This window comes from Lepidothrix coronata, unplaced genomic scaffold (genome assembly GCF_001604755.1).
Source record: "Lepidothrix coronata isolate B3197 unplaced genomic scaffold, Lepidothrix_coronata-1.0 Scaffold130, whole genome shotgun sequence".
Lineage (NCBI taxonomy): Eukaryota > Metazoa > Chordata > Aves > Passeriformes > Pipridae > Lepidothrix > Lepidothrix coronata.
The window spans coordinates 2,440,100-2,460,680 of NW_016690310.1; the positions used below are offsets into that span (position 1 = coordinate 2,440,100).

The 20,581-nt window shown below is 37.3% G+C and overlaps 1 protein-coding gene across 4 annotated transcripts in view; it reads left to right on the forward strand.

Moving 5' to 3' along the window:
• GAS2 (growth arrest specific 2) overlaps positions 1–18,409 on the forward strand; it is an 83,530-nt gene extending 65,121 nt beyond the window's left edge. For all 4 annotated transcript variants that reach the window (XM_017826772.1, XM_017826775.1, XM_017826773.1 and 1 more), the window contains one exon: positions 17,596–18,409. In XM_017826772.1, coding sequence (XP_017682261.1) covers positions 17,596–17,814 — 219 coding nt within the window. In that variant the 3' untranslated portion in view covers positions 17,815–18,409. The remainder of the gene's footprint in view (positions 1–17,595) is intronic.
• The last annotated feature ends 2,172 nt before the right edge of the window (positions 18,410–20,581 follow it).

The following is a 20,581-nucleotide window of genomic DNA, read 5'->3' on the forward strand; positions in this document are numbered from 1 at the left end:
TGACTGCAAAGAGATCCAACACACTAGAATATATATACAACAGGGGATTTCCACGTGATTGAATCGAAGTGCTGTCAGGTTACAGCTGGCAGCCATCAAAACTAAACTAAATTACTAATACTAGCTTTAAATAATTCATTCCTGTGTCAGGAGAGTTATCAGAGTCCTAAAATTATTAAATACCCACAGAAAACCAGCACCATATGAAAAATATGTGTGCTTTTTAAGTAGGACTGCTTCTCCTTTTAACCCCATCCGTTCTTTGTCTTCACTTCCATGCCAAGGAAGTGGCTGTTTTTTTGGTAGCACTCACGGCACTTTAAATGGATTTCAGGGCTTGGCACCTGGTCAGCCTCTCACAAGTGTCATGAATGTACAGTAAACTGTCCTGGAAAGCATTCCAAAGATAAACTTGGAATTCCGCAGAACAAAAGTGATGGTATTACCATGATTTTTTCCTGGATCTGTCCCATGGAAAAGTTAATATCAGATGTGCTCTCAAAGCAGGGCTGAGGAGAACAAGAATATCATCATTTTCTGTTTTACCAGTTTGGTGAATCTGGGCAATAAATCTTGGCAGTTTTCATGTCCATGTAAAATACATTGTCATGTGTCAAAGCAATTAAAAAATCAAATTAACACATCAAACTAGATGAGACTGATTTCAGCTGAATTTCACTTTGTGCTAAATTTTTTTAAAAGAAAACCCTGAATTAAAAAAATATCTGAAATGATTCATATGTTTACAGTTTAGAACATTAGAAAGATTTGTTAATGTGGCTGAGAAATTAAATACTTCTAATTTGTATGTTCACTACTGATGCAATAGTAGTGTAAGGCTATATATGAGGTGCTGGTAAGGAGGTTCAAAAATGGGTGTAATGACTGTGACAGAGTAGTGATGTGTATAAAATAGTCAGCTTCAACATGTAATATTCATACATTTTGTAAGTTGAAATGCAGATCCCTAATTTCTCTGTGGTACTATTAATTTCAGAGCAAACCCATTTTAGGTTCAAATTAGGTTCAAATTCATTGGACATGTGATTCAAGATGATGGCAAGTGCTAATTTGATCCCAGAAAAAAGGAAAAAGGTTGAGCAAGAGAAGTTGCTATTAGTGAAATATCAGGCAGCCACGTCATCATATCTTAACTTGTGTTTATGGTACCCTCATCAGTGCAATTAATTCATCCCTGATCTGCATTTGGATGAGTACTTCTAGAAGCTGGGAGAGTGACCAGATGTGGATTTCCTGCCTTCACATTGCATCAGAAGTAAATTTTGTCCACTTAATGTGCTAGTTTAAGTTCTCCAGCCACTTGCACTCTTGTCCAGTTGTTGTACCTGGTATGTAATTTCCAGTATTATTTATATTCTGGTCAAATTTGGCTCAAAGATTTCCATTCAAGCTGCAGTCACTTGAGCTATAGTGGATTTGAAATATCTAATGTACTACAGATGGCACTTGACTAGATTTGGCTCTGTAGCCAAATACATATGTGTATTTGGATCTATAGTCAAGACTGATGATTGCAGTCTTGGATAAATAATTTCTGATCTGTAATACCTTAACTTTATTCGAAGTTATTTGTTCCATTCAGATTGTTTTCACGATTTTTTAACACATTAGTATAGCTTTGGTTCCTTACTGACAACGCTGCTTTCATATATTTGCAGTGACATAATTTCATTCCAACTTCGTAACATCATGGCCCATAGACTCACACTGACATCATTTTGAAAACTTTGAGAGGATGCTTTGTACTATTTAAAGGAAATTAAGCCTAAGTATAAACATTATTGAAATTATGCCACCCTTGTTCTCCCCTCATTACCCCAGTGTAAATTAGAAGGCATTTTAATGAATCCCATGGAGTTAAATAAATTTATATCAGGCCTGCTCATTTAAAAAAATAACCTCTAGTCTTAATTCAAGCAAGATCTGATAAAACAATCTGTCTCTAGATACTTTCCAAATGTAATTTTCTTGGTTATGCATGTAGTTCTGTTGATGTAAAAACCAGGGGATGGAGGTAGGAGGCAATTTCCAAATCTCTGCCTCTTACTCTGGGACATCTGTGACTGTTTTCATCATTTTGATGTTGCCTTGAACTGTTCATATGTAAGACTGTGGAAAACAAATCTTGAGACTTTTGTTCTCTTTGTCTATTAGATCTGATCTAAAAGCACACGGATCAAGGTTTCCAGAATATTTAAGAATCATAAAACAGAAGGCATCTGAAGCACTCTGTAGGCAGCCAGATAACCCAGTATCGTGGGTTACCTGTGTTTTGCACAGGTTTTCTGAAGTATCTTAGAGAATCCTGACAATTCTTGTGAATAAAATCAGTCAGTATTGCTTGCAGGAATATTATCTGAATATTGCCAGTTCACTGATTTTTAATTATAACCCCTTTGTCTCTGTTAAAGGTGCTAGTAACAAAAATATTCTTGTCTGAAGTAATTTTCCCATGAAAGCTGTAGCTGTCCCACTGCAGTGTTAGCAGGAATACTGCAGGATAGAGTTGGCAGTGCACTCACTTCTTGGGACCTGGACTTTCTTAGATAACATTTATTTCCTGATTGTGTTCTTTGATTTCAGTTTACATGAAACTTCAAAGATTGCTTCTGTTTATAATGTTTATATAATATTTATATGTAAAGGCAAATTGAGATGGAATTTGGCAACAGTGAGAACATCGTGTTGCTAAAAGAGGTAATGGTCAAATTTTTTGTGTGTGTGAGTTGAATTTAGAGTGAGGCCATAGGACAATTAGAGTGCAGAGACTTGCTGGCACTTAAGACTATGATGAGAAAATAGTGTGATAAAGAGTGAAACAAAAGATACAAGCAATGCATTTTTCAAAGACAAGTGCTGTACAAGTGAAAAAGCCCATATAGAATCATAGATGGGTTTGGGTCAGAAAGGACTTCAAAGATAATCTAGTTCCAACCCTCCTGCTATGGGCAGGGAAAATCTGGAATTAATCAAAAATAGCTGTTAGCATGAATGTATAACATCCTGATATTCAGCATACTTGAGTAATGTTAAGTATCAGTTGTTAATTACTGTCTGTTCACCAGACATAGAGCAAATAATAGAGCAGGTATAGACATATGCATGTAATGACCTTTAGTCTTAAGTGTTGATCAGCTCATGTTTTGTACCTTACCAGGGCTTATGAATCTACAGGGTTATGAATCTAGGAGGGCATTTTTCGAAAGAGGAAAAGGACATCTGGTTAAATGAAGCTGTAGAAGTGGAACTGTATAAATAGGAGAGAAAAAAGAACCCTTTTTCTTTTCTTAACTGCCCTGGCCATTATTTGTTCTTTTGTCCATGTACCCTTCTTTATACACATGATATAGCCCAGGATAAGGCAGGAGTGGCATTGGTGTGGAGTCCAGAGCTCCATATTGCATGTGAGAAGTATTGAGGGTGTAGGTGCAACTCAGGAAGGGAAGAAGTTGGAGCCTGGAGTGGTGGAAAGCTAGAAACTCAGGACACAGCCTGAGTGGGAGGAGATGGGATTACAGCTCCTGCTGTACTACATCATGAGAGGAAACAATTGGACTCCAAGCCTTGGCTCTGTGGTCTAGAAATTTTTGGAAGAAAGTCAGACTGGAAGATCTGTTTCAGTATATTGGAAATTAATTTATGCCTCTATAGATGGTGCAACTGAGGTTTTTGAGCCAATTACCCAAATTACTTTTAGGATGTGTGTTAGCAGCATGTCAGCTGCTCCCCAGGAAAGGTTCACATGGAGTCTTTCACCTTAACGTAAAAGTTAAGCAATAGTCCCTACTGGACTGGTAATAAAATTGTGCTGCATCTACTTGAGCAATATTCTGGCCTCAAATAGCAGACAGCTAGGAGATTGGGATGAGAACAGTTCCCTCTTTTCCCCTTCTTGCAATTTTGGATTGCCATGGTGCACTTGTAAAGAGAAGGTTTGCACTTCTCTCCATGTCTGTGCTTATTCCTTTGTGCTTCCATTATTTGGCAGGTTTTAATTTTCTCTCACCTGTAATGCAGGTAGCAGACTTCCATAAAGCCTGTGGGTTGTGGAAAGTGAAGGAAAAAACCATCTTGTAGAGGAAAGATGGAGGAAAAATAGATGGATTAAATTACTGAAATATAGCCCATCCTTAAACACAATAAATGTACCTCAATGTTATTTAGTAATTCCTGATGCTATTAGAAAAGGTTTTTGTAAGCAATACCCTCAATGTAGCCACATTTTAATGAGTCTTTTTATAGGGAATAGTATAAAAATGTAGTTTCCTTCTAAAAGACCATGTTGTTCAATATATTTAAGGATGACTAGACAGCAGCATGTAACCTTTTGAGTTAGTCAGGATAAAGGCCTGATGAATTTATTTACATCTCTATTCTAGGATTGCTAGGCAACCAAGGGCAAATGGCTTTATGTCTGGCTAGTACATTGTATTGCTTTTAAAAGCTTTTTAAAATATTAGTTCTTTGGCCCAGGAATAAATTGATTTAAAGCATACTACAGCTCCTCTTAGATAATTTCTGGGGTTTAGTACATGATCTCCACGGGTCGGTGTGGTCGTATGGCTGGGACACACGTCTCACTTCAGTTAAAGTCCATCATTGCAATGCATCATGATGGCAGTGTTATTTTGTGTTTGTTTCTTTATTTTTATATATTTATTTCTTTTAATAAGCTGCAGTCACACAGAGATAGGGGCTAGTGCCCATTGAAATTGTGCACTGTAGGTTCTGCCTCTTCGTGCACGTGTAGACACCTCAATACTTATGAGCACAGACCAATTTCATCTGCAGGCATTCAGTGAGGAGTTATGATAGTGCTTTTAATTTCAACCATAGCTACCCTCTCACTGGTTTATCTCAGTTATTGGAAACTGTACCTTTTATTGTTGATGTTTTATCTACATATATCCACAGTTCCTCCCTTTGAATAGCCAGCAAGCCCGTACACAGAAGAAATGGAAAAAAACAAGGCTTGTTATGCCCAGCCTAGAGACTTGAAGTATAGAATTACAGTATATTTACTTGCTGGAGGACATGCAAAACATTTGTCTTGAAGCTTGCAATTAAACCTACATCTTTCTCATAAATCTGAGGAAGTGAAATGGTATTATAGTCATTGCATATTATTTTCTCCTATGGCTTGGATCAGGCACCTCAGCACTCACCAGTCCTGAAAGTGATGCCATGAAGAGGTAAAAAGTCTGAGTAATAAAGACATTATTGAACTTTTCATCAGAAAAAAATGTAGGCAGTTTCTGCAGCTGAAAGTGTAAAGACCATTCTGAAAATGTCCAGAAAAATGCAAATCTTTCTGGTATTCTTTTGTTGGGGCCCTCACTGCAGTCTTTCTCCAGTCTATAAAACACCTCAGACTTATTGATTTTCCTTTTGCTTACTTGTTAGTGCCAAACCAAATAAGCCAGCTGCTAATCCTGAATTAGTTCATAGAAGGCAGAAAACTATCAAAAGTCAAGGTGCTGGTTCTGCTGATCAGTGCAGAAAGGCCTCTACAGTCTCAAATATTTTTTAGTTCTTCTCAAAGATAAATCTGCAAACCTAAAACACATGGCATTCAGTTCCTTGTTCAGGTGTCTGGAGACTTTCAGTTTTTATTATTTTTTCTTTGCACAACAGAGTGCAGTTCTTTTTGAGATCTTCACTTGTCCAGAGCATATTTTTTATTTCCTTTTTCTCATGCCTTTAATTGATTGTGGTGTTTGTCTGCCTCCTTGTGATTTTATTTATAACTGCAACCCTGATATGTTTGATGGGTTTGGTTTAGTGGGTGTTTTTCTGGTGGTGGTGGTGTGTTGGTTGGTTTGGTTTGGGGTTTTTTTGTTTGGTTGGTTTGGTTTGTTTTGGTGTTTTTTTTAATAGACTGTGCTAAGCAAATGAATTGAATTGTGACAACTCTAGGCATGCTTTATTTTGTTTGTTTGTTTTGGCCTTGGCACATTAAACTGAAATGTTAACAGTCAACTTGAGGATGTTACCATACCTATCTCAACTGAAATTAATTTTGAATGCTGGGTAAATCAGAATACCTTAAGCATAATTTTAAAACTTCTGGGTCGTGATTTTTACCACTAAGAGAGATGTCAGCATTTTTATTTCAATAGGGGGCAAAAGATGGTGATTTGGGGAAAAAGGGCCCACAGTGACAAATATTAGAAAGATCACAACTGCAGGGAAGTTATTGCTGGGTATTGCATTGGTATCCCTGAGGAGGGGGATGCACAGTAAAGGAAAAAATTAAGCCTTTTAACTCCAGCTGCTGCCTTAATCTTGCACACACTTGAAAGTAGCTGTTTGAAGCAATTTGGAAGGCTAAAAGAAAAATAATCCAGGCAGAGTTAGGGAAACACACAGGTTGCTGCAGGATGTGATAAGTGAAATCAATCTGTGCTGGACTTAAAACATCACTTACCACGTGCACATCCTGCCAGAGGCAGAGCAAGAAGGATTCATTCTATAGATGAAGATGTGGAGGTTTTTATTTGGTTGCTGGAGATATTTTCTTTTCTTTGGCTGTTTTGGGGCTGTTACTCGGGAAATTAGGAGAGACAGAATGAGTCTTGAGAAAATAGCTAGAAAACAGATGGTACTTTAGGGTTCATAAGAACATTTTCATGTACTTCTGCAGTGCCATAACACGAGCGTGTTCACATGCAACCCACGCACATTTGCATGGTGAAAGCCCAGATTCTCTGAATTCAGTGGCAAAATCTAAGTGAATAATCATTCTGTGCACAAATGCACTCTGTAAGTGACTTAACATCCTTGAAGAAATGTAAGTTTGGAGAATCTTGATTCTCTGGGCAAAATTAATTCCTTTTGTACTTAGAGAGGTTTCTGTTTTAAATTTGTGCACAGTTTATAAATAGAACTCCTATTTCTTATTATATTCTGCCCCTCTAAGTTATTCTCTAACACACTTAACTTTAGAAAGTGAGAGAGAATTGCCTCTTTATCTGCCTTTTTTTTTTTTTCTAAGAGAAACTTTTCAGGGCTCCAAATGCTAATAGATTAACTATTGTAATTAAGGAAATTTTGTAAAAGTTTTTTTATTGAAAGGTAAGAGCCTTTTTCCTCTTTTTAAGCAATCACTCATCAATTTATTTTAGCAGCCTCATGCTTATATTTTTGAATCTTTTTTTCTGAAGGACAGTCTTCCCCTACCCCCTCTCATTTGACTTTGGTACATCTGGTTTTCCATATCTCCATCCAGAGACAGCATTTGCCAGTTTATACTTTCACTTACCCTCATAAGCTCTGTCTGATTTCTCTTCATGTATTTAATCTGTTTGCCACACCATCTCTTCTGCTGAGTGTTGCACGAAATACTTCTTATGAGTCAGTGCTGCAGCTTGAAGCAACTATTCTGAATAGTTGATATTGAATTTCTGTTCGATATCACACATTTCAGTTGATAGGGACTAGATCTTCCTTGTGGTTGACCCAGACATATGTGTCTGGAGGGGAAGGTACAAGGAAGTGTCACCCTTATTGCCCTCAGAGTCACCAGGTATCACCCAAAGTGCTCAGGAACGCACAGTCCCTTTACCTACAAATACCATTCTGAATGTGAATCCCATATCTAATTATTTTTCCTTGACATTATTCCCCTTTGTCCAAGACATAAAAGCCTTCACTTGTCAGAAATTTAGTTGTTCTTAATGAATAGGAAGTGTGTTTACTTCGGTCTGCGTCTGTGTTGTTTCTTGCACACAAAGTTCTCGCCTACACAGGATGCTTTTTTCAAACAGTAACCAAGGTTCCAGTGTTAATCAGACACCAAACATGTACTATTCCCAAATGCTATAAAATTGTGTAAGACAGAAACTTAAATGTAAGGTCTGAGGGAAAATTTGATCGAGAACGAGCATCCCAAATGTCCAGATTCTCATGTGATTTTTTTTTATCAGTACACATCCAAAGGTGTACCTTGATTTCAATTAGTCAGGCAGCAATATCTGGAATATTTCCTTCTGTTTTCGTGCTATAGTGGACTTACTGAAATAATTAGTTTCATTAAGTGCAATATTTGTGCTATAGTCAAATATACCTTATTTTGACCTTTCCCAATGCCTCCCTTTGTAGAAATGTTTTATGCAACTTTTCCTTAACTCCAGAGGTCAGTAGGCCAATTCCTGGCTGTTTCTGGGATACAAAGAGTGGCTGAGCTCCTGTGCATCTGTAGTTTATGTGATTATACCAAGCATATTCACTTCATCTCTTGCCATGCACAAATAGGCAGAGGATGTTGCATTTTTCACTGTGAAAGGGAAAAATTTCCCCTTTCCTCACTTGAGTATCTTTTTTAGAAGGTGAGATGTTATCTCATGGCCTCTAAGTATCTTTAACGGTAGAATGACTGCAGAAATGCTCCCCCTCAAGCTGAGTCTTCTACCCTGATCAACTGATTGTTCTTCAGTGTCTCTGGCTTAATGAGATCTTTCCATTCACTTCACTGTGCCAGTGGATCATTCTTTGTTCCTATCCCATTCCTACAAAATTCTCAGTTTCCCCAGCACTGCATTTTGTGTGTGTCTCTGTGCATATCTCAGGTCCTGATGTCAGGTATAGTGTGCAATTTTCTCTCTCATTGCTCCATAGTTTCAGTCTCTACCATCTCTTCTGCAGAATGTGTGTCAGCTAAAAATCATCGCTGTGCTAGACCCCATCATTTATGGGACAGTGTTGTCAGTCCCACTTTTTAGTTTGTCCTTTGAGTCTTGAAGTTGTCTTTAAATATTTTCAGTAATGACTGTGAGTTGCCCAGAGATTTCCCTCCCTGTCCTTCATTATTCCGTGCCTTGCATCAATTTAGGGTGTCAGTGTGCTGCTTGATTCTTGCTTCCTCTCAGATGCCTGCAGAAAACAAACTTCCTTTCCCCTGGCTCTCAGGCACTGCTGTCTCTCACATTCCAGTGGGTGTTTCTGGGTCACCTGCTTGTTATCATCTCACTTCCACATCCTATTTTCTGCTTTCCCGTTCTGTCACCACCCTGCTGTTGCTGCACTTCTCCTAATCCACAACTGCTGATCTTCCAACAACCCCTGTATGTTGTTAGATTGGATTTACAGGAGTGCTGCTTTCAGCAATTGCTGTTGCCCCTTTTGGGAGGCTGTGTGCTGTCCTAGGGGGACCTTCTGCTGTTACATCAAATGAGGGGATCTTCTGGTGGGAGAATACCACTGTAAACATGCTGTTTGCCTGCTCTCTGCTGTAAGGGGAGGGTCATGGTCCTAGTCATTCCCCTTGGATCGGATAAGCCATCTAACATCCTATTCATTCTTAGACACCCTGTGTCTTCATGATAAAATATATGTTTCCTGCCTTCTTTCTGACCTCTATAAACCAGGATGCAGCTAAGAAGCCATCTCAACTTCTCCATATCTGTACCTCCACGGGGGGAAAGCTCTAGGAACAATTTATAAACTTTTCCCCCTTGGTATTCGGTTTCTAACCTGATCACATGCTAGTTTGCTGAGCTGTGAGTAAATCTATGTCCATTTTTGTTTTCATTTCATATTGCTTTGATGCTTGGGGAACATTTGCCATAAGAGAGGAGTAGGATTTAGCTCTATGTAAGGGTGAAAGGCAGAGGGTTGAGATACTTGTGAGCACTGTCCCCAGATTTCTAAAGAGTTATACCAGTCCCACTTACCTTCCTGATAGGGGGAATTTACAATTATGTATGACTTACATGTCACTTAAGCAGCATTACAGCATTTTAACATAATATAGATCATACCACCAAGGTATGTTAATATATGAAGTTTTTATTTTTGAGCTACAGCAGTCTGATTTCAGTGGAATCACTAGACACTTATTTTTTGTGCTTGTCTGTCTTCAGCACACATGTTTTCTGTTCCCAGTTGCATTACCAGCCCTGTGCTGGAAATGTAACATCTTGTAATAGTGTTTCATAAGCACTGTAAAAAAAAAAAAAAAGAGACAGATTTTTGACTGATAAGGTAGTTTAACAACTTGGGTAAGTATTGGAAAAATAAATTGAAAAGTTGTGAGGTGGAAATCTCAAATGAGGTCCAAAGATCCCCTAGCAGGAACTTGCTAATGGAATATAGAAGATTTGAAAAGAAACTGAGTCCCCAAGAGACAAAAGGCGTTCTCATTTCAAGTCAGCTTTACTTACCCTCTCTTTGCTTAGGTTTTTCACAGAAAGGAATGTTTTTGAGAATGGACACTAGTGTCAGTTTAGAAACAGGAGAAATCAACATACAAGCAAAATGACCAATCAATTAATGAGGATGAGTTAGGTGGAAGCAATTCATTTAATATTCTAAATGAAAGAGAGCTCTCTGCTGTGTGATTTACTGAAGGAAAGCAGCTGATGCTGTAATGCATCTTTTCACAAAAGTAGCTGAGAGATGAAAAGGGGACTGAGAGGGCTGCTTTGGTAGGAGTGGATTTAATTAACAAAGGACACAGTGGATAGGGTTTTAAAGCCCTTATCCTAGGGGCTTTTTCAAAAAAAAAAAAAGAAAAAGAAAAAAAACCCCTTATTTTAGCAGAAGGGTCTGGTTCAGATTTCAGAAAACATAACCCAAAATACATTTTGAAGAATTGGACTTCCCATTGACTTCAGCATCAGTCACTTACTGAAAATGTTGTGTGACTGGTCTCATTTGGTGCTGTTACAGTTCATTACGTTGCCTCTGAGACCTTTGGGTGCACATGTTAGTTAATCTGCTAGGAGACCAGAACTTAACTTATTTAGCTCAGGTGGATCATTTTAATATCAATGTTCAAGTATTTTGAAGCTTGCAAGCTTATGCTGCAAGTGTTATTAGTGGTTTTGTGACAAAGTAATACTGCTTCATGTTCCAAACACCTAACCCTTCACCACCCAGAGACTGGCATTTGCACGTTGATGTGAAAACAACCTTAATAAGTCAACTTCTGTTATCATAGATAACCCTGTAAGCAAGGGAGGAGACGTAAATAACAGCTTGATACCTGTAATGGCCATGTTTACTACACAGTGTTGAGAACAAAACTCAGATTATAACACTGGATTCCCAAACTCCCTCGGCTGACTGGCAGAGGTCTGCACTGGCTGCATCATTTTGGGAATAAGGCTGCAGGCTGTGTAAGTCACTGAGCTTTTCTTTAACATCATCAAAAAGAAGACATGATTTACAACTGGGCAACGGCTCTCAGCACTGGGACCACCAGCCAGTTTACAAAACCCACCAAGAAATGATGTTTCAGGTCAGATTTGAAGAAGCAAAGTACAAGTAAGAAAATCTCCATACACCATCTGCCCAGGTTCTGTGCCAGGTTTTAAATTTATTGATTTCCAGTTTAATCCTTTTTTAAAAAATAAATATTCCCTTAAATGGAGAGGAGCATTGATCTCATTGATGTTAAACTTTTTTTCTTATTGGAACTAATCTAGTTTTGGCTTTTTTTTTTTTTTTCAATGGCAGATAGAAACAGATACAAATTTTGGAGATACTAATTTTGGAGAAGGAATAGGAGACAAAAGTGTGTCTGTTATTGACACACTTCCAGAGAAAAGTACATCTTTACTTTATTTTTACATTTCCATTGCTACTTTATTTCAAAATGTATTACTAGGTTTAAGTGTGAAACAATAGGTAGTATCTATTTCATTTAATGCTATACTACAATATTACACTATAATAACAAGTTATAGTGCCTAATATCATATTTTATAATGATACTGTAAGCTGCTATCACTATACAAATCCTGAAGAATTTCTACATCATTTTTGAAACTCAACTATGGAACTGAAAAGTGACAAAAGTCTGGGTAGGAAAGAAAATTTAAATAAAACACAATTATAATTAAAGATTTCTTTCATAGGATAGTGACTGTTAAAAGTATCTGTTGTCCACTAAACCTGACAAGTCTCTTGTTAAGTCTTAATTTATTCAAAGATAGGTGGTTTGGTTTTTTTGAAGAGTAAGTCTTCTTTGAAGGAACAACAGTATCTGTGATAGATGATATGTTTGTTTAAAGCTGTCACTATATATAATATACTGCACCTCTGCCATTCCTTCTTTTATGTTTTGTACTCTAATTATAATGACAGATTTTGCCTAGGAGAAACCCTCACTTACTTTAAACTTCAAAAGAGATAAGGTTAAGCTTAAAACCACTGTCTTTACTGGGGCTGACCTCCCAAATATAAGTCCTGTCTGCAGAGAGATGTCTGTAGTCCTCTGATGAATTTTGTTTGCAGAGTGAAGTGGCAGCCAAATTCTAAAAATGAGAAAAGTGGATAATTACACCTGCCATTTTCTGTTTCATACTTTTAATATTTAAATAGCCTTTTGGGTATTTACACGTGCAAATGATTATTTAGATGCCTTGTGTATTTGCATACAGGAAGTCTGCTTGTTTATTTTCCACCATTGTAATTATAGATATAATTATAGATAGATAGATAAAAGTATGTATAAAATCAGGAATGCTTACCTTCAGCTTGTTTTGGGAAGATAGACTTGAACCAATGAAGCTTATAGATCATTTATAAAGTATCATTTCATCCCACTCTTTTTTATGCAACACATTGTAAGAGATTGTTTCAAGAAATTAAGTGGATGCCTGTTAATGTGTTTGATACAGCCCAAGATATAACATTAAAATAAAATTCTTTATAATTCAGAATGTTCATTCTAAAACTAGACTCTAGCACAGCTAGAAATATTGTGACAGTGCTCTTGACATCTTATTTTCAGGCTTTTTCCAGCTAAGTGAGATTCACTTAGTGTGATTTACTACACGTAATTCCTGAAAATGAGAGGGAGATGTTAATCCAGTGAGCTGTCTATTTTCCACGTCATTATCACGGTGTCTGCAGAGAGGGGAAGTGCAGGCTCCTTTATTGTGGTTATAGAATGACAACACAGAAACTCAGAGGTGGTCCATAAACAAATCCATATGTAATGGCTGAAGTGATAGAAGTTGACTCATTTGGTACTTTTAAAACTAGTAGACAAAATCCAAAACAGTTTTGTATAATCTTATATCAAGAGGGGGGGCTTAGGCAAGATGTGACTTAATGAGGGATGACAAGGAAGAATGAGGAGTGTGTTTTTCCTGGTTTTCAGGTGGGGGAAAACTTATTTTTACTTATTTACCTCTAGGATAATTTAGGTTGGAAGGCACTAATATATTGCTCTCTGCCAAAATACACGTTAATAGACTGTAAGTAGATTACTTCAGTGTGGATGAATAATTAATACCTGGAATTGGCTTACATAATTTCACTTTTTCAGATGTGCAGAGGTCAGGTTTAATTTGAATCCCCGAGATGTGCACTTAGGCACATAAGTGAGCTCTTAAAAGTCAAAAATAAGCTTTTTGGTTTTTATTACACTAAAACCTTTCTCTAAGAAGACAACACACACACATTCAATGACAAAGGAAGAATGTAAGCCAAGAAAAAGCATAGTTGGAGAGAAGCTTTCTAGCTTTGTTCCATGTCCTCTTGGGAATTGCTCCCACGATTCCTTGTGTCCATAAGGGTGAGTCCTACATATGAAACAGCAGCAATGCCCTTTTTAAAGTGTATCCTACAATGGCTGTAAACTTTTTAAAATTGGGCTATATCTAAATCCAACCTGACAGATGATTAAATCTGATCATACTGCAGGATTTTGCTATAAATTCTAGGATGAATTCTAGAAATGAAGTCGCATAATCTTTGCTAATAAGCTGTTTTTAATGTCTGTAATTGTGGCTTGCAAGCAAATAATCAGAAGGCTATTACACACTCGGTTGTTTTCAGGTCACTGAATTCTCAGGGAAGTAGAAAAACTTAATGTAGACTTTACATTCTGTCAGTCCCTAACACAGCCACAGGCTGCAAGTCCCTCCTAACATCAGTTCTTCATTTCACAAGTAGGAAGAGAAAACCTGCAGTGTCTTGTGTGGAAGAGATGTCCTGTTTCATGAGTATGTCCACATGAGCTGTGCCCTGTGGAATAGATTGTCATTATTTGACAATAACATATTCTAAATACAGGTCAAGAGAGTTGCTGGGGCAGGCTGGCAGCCCAGATCTGGGTCCCATTCCTGGTCTGAGGTTTGTATCCTGCTCTCACTTTTTTTGTTGTTTTTAGGTTTTTTTTTACTAAGAACTGTTCATGAATAATACTGAGTGTACCGTGTGTGTGTGACAGCACACAGCTATACCTACTGATGATAATGAGTCTAAGTGGCTTATATTCAGTAAAATTCAATGTATTCAGTTCTCTTTCCCAATTAATGTTTCACTTTTGGAGCGTGAAATTTGTTTTTCACGGCCAAGGGTGTGAATTCCCTACATTATTTTGCCAAACACCTTTGGATTTTCTAGTCAATATTCTCTCAGTATGTAGCCTACACTGTTTCTGAAGTTGGCCTAAAGTCACACCAGCTAACTACATTTGCTTTAGGTTGCTGCATTTGGTTTCCAGAGCCCAGCCCAAGTTCCTTTCGAGTCGGTAGGATTTTTGTGTTGGCTTTTGCAGTACTTGGATCATATCCATAGTGTCTAATTCCTCCTCTTGCTTCTCCTCCCCTCCTGAAATACCCCGTAAGAAAGTTATAATCTGAAGAGTAACAGTATTGGGCCAGATTGTCAGTTCCTATAAAACTGAATAGATTTTTTTTTTCAAGTCAGTAAAACTCTGCTCATTTAGATGAGCTTAATATCTTTACATACAGCCTAATATCACTCTAATAAGCCATCAAACCCTCTAAACTTATTCATGTGACAACCATAACCCGTCAGACTATATTTTACTTTGTCCTATATTTTACAAAGTCCTATGCAGTGACACCTGACTTTTATCAACTCTTTTCCTTGTTATCTCTGGATACAGCCCTGATGCCCACCAAAACAATCTGTCTCCCTCTGTGATGCTGTTACCTGGTCATCTGTTTTCTCATATGTTTGCTTCACCATAGATTCAACTTAAAGACAGATTCTACAGAGAAGAGCTTCAGACACAACTGAAATAGTGAGATTTATGGCAATCATAAGCATATGTTGGATTTTATTTTTAGAAAGGATTTTTTTAGTTTCAGTTGGCTGGAGAATGGTGGGGAAATACATGTATGTCATGAATGTATTTACATTGATACTGACTGATAAAATTTATTATTGCAGAATCCAACTTCTTATTTCTCAGAGATCTCATGCAATTGAAAGGGTGAATTGGGTGGATCATAAAATCTCAAAAGTTTCATCTTCACCTGAAGTATGTTGGGGAGGAAACTGCTTTTTCAGTTAGAAAGTAGAGCAAGTTATTTTATTTTTTTTTCTTGGTAAGAAATCCTTTATACTTCTGTGAACCTGGAGCAATTATGAAGCTAGCAGAATTATTTTGGATTCATGCTGATGTTACTAACATCAAAATGTGACCATTGGAGTAAAATGGTGCATTTGTGGACCCAGCACAGCATGAACAATTGCTATATTTAGGATGTAGGAAAACCCAGTCTGTAGAAAGCAAGTACTGAATGAATTCTACAATAGTATAATAATACAAAGCAGAAGGAACAAAGAGGGGAAAGATAAAAGATGTATGTTTGACCTGAGCATCAGGAAATAGCATAGTTTATCAGCACAATAGTCCCTAAGGGAAACTGAACCAAATATACTTTTTGCTAAGTTTCCATCTTAATCAAAAGTCCAGGTACTAACTGCTCTTGGAAGGTGAACCCCCCTGTGAGAATATATGGAAGCTGAAATGCAGGCACATTCAACCCCTTCCCACAGCATCATCCCATATTGTAGTGCACAGGTTGGACTTAAATTGTTTTGATGTGCAAAGTTTTTGGGGACAGTTCTCAAATGGGTTTTTTTTCAGGCATTCAAAGAGAAGAGAGTTGCTAAATAAAATTCTGCAAACTATTTTCTCAAAGCTCTGTCACCATTTGAACTGCAGTTTTCAAACTGGACGTAAAAACCATCTGCTGCTTTCATGATCTGTTGTCCAGGCTAAAGGCACGATTCAAATCTCACACCCTTGGTCAGGGTTCAAAACAAAGTCCTGAAACTAGAATACAGAGCTTGAGAGGAAAAGGTGTGATGGGCAAAGATGTGAGTGTGATTCTGCTTTCCCACCAGTGTAAATCTGGAGTAAAATCTCACCTGTGTAGAGCTGTTGTAAAGGCTGATGCTCACACAACACCAAGCAGCAGCAGAGACTCAGTAGCTGGGAGTTATTAACTCACCTAAGAGTGCTTGAGCATCTCCTTGGGATGGACCAGAAGTAACTTTATTTTCCAGTATCCATAAAACTGAATCAACTTCCCACAGCGGTTTCAGGTAAAAACCAAAATGCAGAAGGAAGAATTTCCTTGTATAAAAATGCTTTAAGTTAAAACTGTCAAATGAGATTTCATCTGCAGCTGCTTATTGAAATGAAGAGTTCCATTCCTTATAAACTTACCCTGATTTTTAAACTTTACTGTCATGCTTTGTTCATTCTAGGTGAACGTGTCTCCTTATGTCACAGAATGCAAATAACATATTTTTAGGTTGAGGTCCAGTTTGTTGGTTGGAGTTTCTTTCAAGAATGAAATTTTTGCCTTTTATTATGTGTGATTTTGTTTAATTGAGAATGTTTCTTGTTCTGTTGTCTATGCTGTGTGTACTAATTTGAATTGTCCTATGTTACAAAAGGTTTATGTGCCACGTAAGTCTCAACTGCAAATCCTGGCAGACCTCGAGGGCGTTTTGGGGCATGTTAGAAGACATCACCATATAGACATCACCGTAAATCCAAAATCAAACACCCAGACTAGGTTAAACATCTTCTAGAATGCCTTTTGCAGGACCAATTTTTAACTTCTGGTGCTATGGCTAAATGTTCAGCATTTCATGAAATGTCCTAATCAAAGGATTTTTCAGTGTGGGATTTAGGATGTGGCTTCTACAGAATGTGCTGCTTTATGATGCCTCACTGGTATTTATTTGACTGTTTTACATTATCAGAATGTATTGTCAGCAAGACTAAATTGTTAAAATTATTGGTACTTCATTTGATTAAATTTTTTTTCATATTTTTAGAGATAGAGGAGGTTGTTTTGGTTCCTTGCCCCTCACTACTCCTTTAGATAGATCCTTATCCTATAAAGAAAAGCCAGTTTCAAGACATATAAAATGGTGTCTTTACTAACATATTTTCAAAAAAATTAATCTGAAAATATTCACGTTGCCTGACATATTTCCACATGAAGAACAGGATCACTCCATGCTACACGACTAGAAAAACACATCGCATTCATTTACATAAAACATGAAAATCTTTAGTTTAAAATACCGGCTCATTTTCTTACTTTTTTTTTTTTTTTAATTTACTTTTAGAATGCAAATAAAAACCACTACTGTTTCTTTTCCTTTCCTTTTATTGCAAAGCAGACTACTAACATATGTTCTTGACTGTCATTTAAAGCAAGCGCAGCTTTTTCCAGCAGAAAAAAATTAACCAAACAACCAAAAACGTGATTTCCCACTGAACGGTTGCCTCTCAAGAGTTGTTCTGTTTTGTTTTTTCTGTTTTTCCTGCCTACGTAATTTCAGATGCTGCACAACAAACACGTGATGGTTCGTGTTGGAGGAGGCTGGGAGACTTTTGCAGGTTACTTACTGAAGCACGACCCCTGCCGAATGCTGCAGATCTCCCGAGTGGACGGCAAAACTTCTCCCATCCAGAGCAAGTCTCCGACCCTCAGGGACATGAATCCAGACAACTACCTGGTTGTTTCTGCCCATTACAAAACCAAGAAGGAGATTAAGTGAAATAAGCTTCTCATGTGTGAGTGGAACTCTATGTACGTAGGTCCAAACTATTTTCTCAAGTGTAGCGAATTTAGTTTATGCTTTTAAAAGGACTTGGGGAAATTTCAGACAGACTGGAAATGGCAACCCATTTTGAAGATCTCTTGAATTGTAGAACTATTTATTTCTAGTACTGTATCTTTTATAGCAAATTACCCTTGATAGGCTAATTACTACAATCAGATAATAAATAGACATATATTTTTAGCCTAATTATTACTCTTTAATACGTGAATGTATACTTAGAGCTACATAAAGGAGTGGATCCTGTTAATGGAAGAAAATACACAATACACTTGTATGAAAATCTTATTACTTTGAATCCTTGACTGTTAGGCTAGTTGAAAAATATATATGCAGGTGGAAAATGAATATTTGTGGAAATTATTTGGTAATGCCTCTTGAAATGAAATAAAAAGTGACTATTTTTATGGTTTGCAACCGTTTTTTAATCAGTAGAATATAACGGCTTATTGCATGCCAAACGACTTCCTAAAGCCATTACTTTAAAAAAAAAAGAGAACAAAAAAGCCCAAGAAACCCCACCCCCACCACCTTTTTACTCTTTAAAGCAGAAGAGGATGCTGTGTTAGAACTGTGTGTAGATCCTTCCTGTCCCTCCAGAGCCACAGAACACTGCACTGCTCTTGGACATGAGCTTTTCCCTCCCCTTCTTTTTAGTTTTGCTGGTCATGCCAAATGTGAAATATTCGTCAGTAGAGTGATTCACATTCTCATAAATCATTCACACACCTCTAAAGGCATATGTGGGCTTAGTTCATTATTTTGGCTACTTTTCTATGTTTATATTTGGTAATTTATGTGCCTTTTAATGTCCTAGAAAAATAATTTTGTAGGATTATTTCACTGACTGTATAAATTTACAAATGAAATAAATTTTTTTAAAATACTCATACATTTTGAAAGTCTTATTTATTTGTAATCTGTCATCCTCCCTTTGCTTCCTACTGACCAGATGCTTACAACATACAATACTGCTTGCTGCCCTAATAATGAGCTACACAAAGAAAGGGGCAAGCAGATAGCACAGAAATACCCAAATTTTATTGAAAATTAATTTTCCTTTGCAGGGAAACAAAACATTCAAAACTATCCTTGGAATATATTTTATTAGTACTGAGTGGTGTTTTTCTCTATTTTCCAGTGTTTAATTTTAAAACATGCATCTTATGATCTGCTCCTGTGGTCTTTAAAATTAACAGCAGAATGTCTGCAGGCTAGAATCAAGACTGTCTTTCATGTTCCATGCCTTATTAAAATCAGCATGTTGTATCTCACTCCTGTGGAACAGGCACAGTTCACCACCTAGAAATACCTGCTAAATACAAACAGTTCACAACTGCTTGGTGCAGCAGGGCATAATTCCAAACAGGTATTCAGAAAGAAAAGACACAGCCTTTTATTCTTATTTTGAGACACTTTTTAGGAAGATTAAACATATGTCCAAGCAATAAATCCTTTGAAAAGCCCATAGGAAGACCCAGTTGTCATAGAAGCAAGTCATGCCCCTTTTTCTGCTCCCTTATGGCAGCAGAACACAGACCACAAGCAACATCACTTTTTTTAAAAAAAGCAGCGCAGCTGAAAAATGTCAGGATCTTAATATAAGCACTGAGAGATCTGTTTTCAAATGAACAGAGGGGGAAAAAAAATCACTCCTGAAAGTGTGAGATGTTTATTTTGAAATAATTAGTTGGATTTCACAGAATCGTAGAATTGTTAAGGTTTCAAAAGACCTCCAGGATCATCAGGTCTAACCTTCGTCCAAGACTAAGTTTGCATTGCTATTATGTTGGGGTTTTTTAAATATTTGAAGGGGTTTACACATTAATAAATCAAGAGCAGATAATTATAAGAAAGGTATTCCTAGTTTTATCCAAACCAAGATTTTAAACTAAACATGAACTGCTTTACATGCTTGGACTGTAGCTATCAAAATAGTCTTTTTTGATTCAGGGTACTCAAAAATCTTTTTTTAAAAAAATCGTCTCATTAAAACAAGTCCTGGTTTAAAACTTCAACTTTGCCAGTTCCAGAATGGAAATTTATATGGATCTAGAAGGTATTTAAGTACCGCCACTACCACCTAATCTGTGTAAAAAAGGTAGGACTTACTGCATTTGACTGCACTGGTGTGGGTGTGGATAACAGAGGAGGAAATTAAAGCAGGAACATCCATAAGGCAAACAAAATTTTAAAAATGCAGTAAGCTGGTTAGCACTGGAAGAAGGGGTTGGAGTTAAGTGTTGCTGATCTGATAAATGGAATTTTCTTAGTGTATTAGGCCCTGTAGCAGTGTAGGAATTGGGAAGTTTGTCAGGAGCCTGAGGCTCTATTTCTGAAGCCAAAGCTGAGCAGCAAAATCTTGCTCAAAGAGGTACAGCCCTTGTTGCAATGATGGGGGCAGAGCAGCTTAGATCATTTTCCATGATGAATGCTATGTAATGATCTTAGCTAACTCTACAGCCCTGTAACATGCCTGAATTTCAGTGTTGAGGGGGTTGGAAGTCAAAGCCTCTTCTCAAAGGCCTTGTAGACCAAACCTCATGGGAACTCCAGCTGGCTGTGAATAAACTGTGCTAAACCTCGAGACAGATAAATTATGGGAGATTACTTGTGAAACACATTATTATTGTATAATGTCAAATATGCCTCACCATGCTGGAAGGCATTCAGAATTAGTCTGGAAACGTAACTAACATCTGTT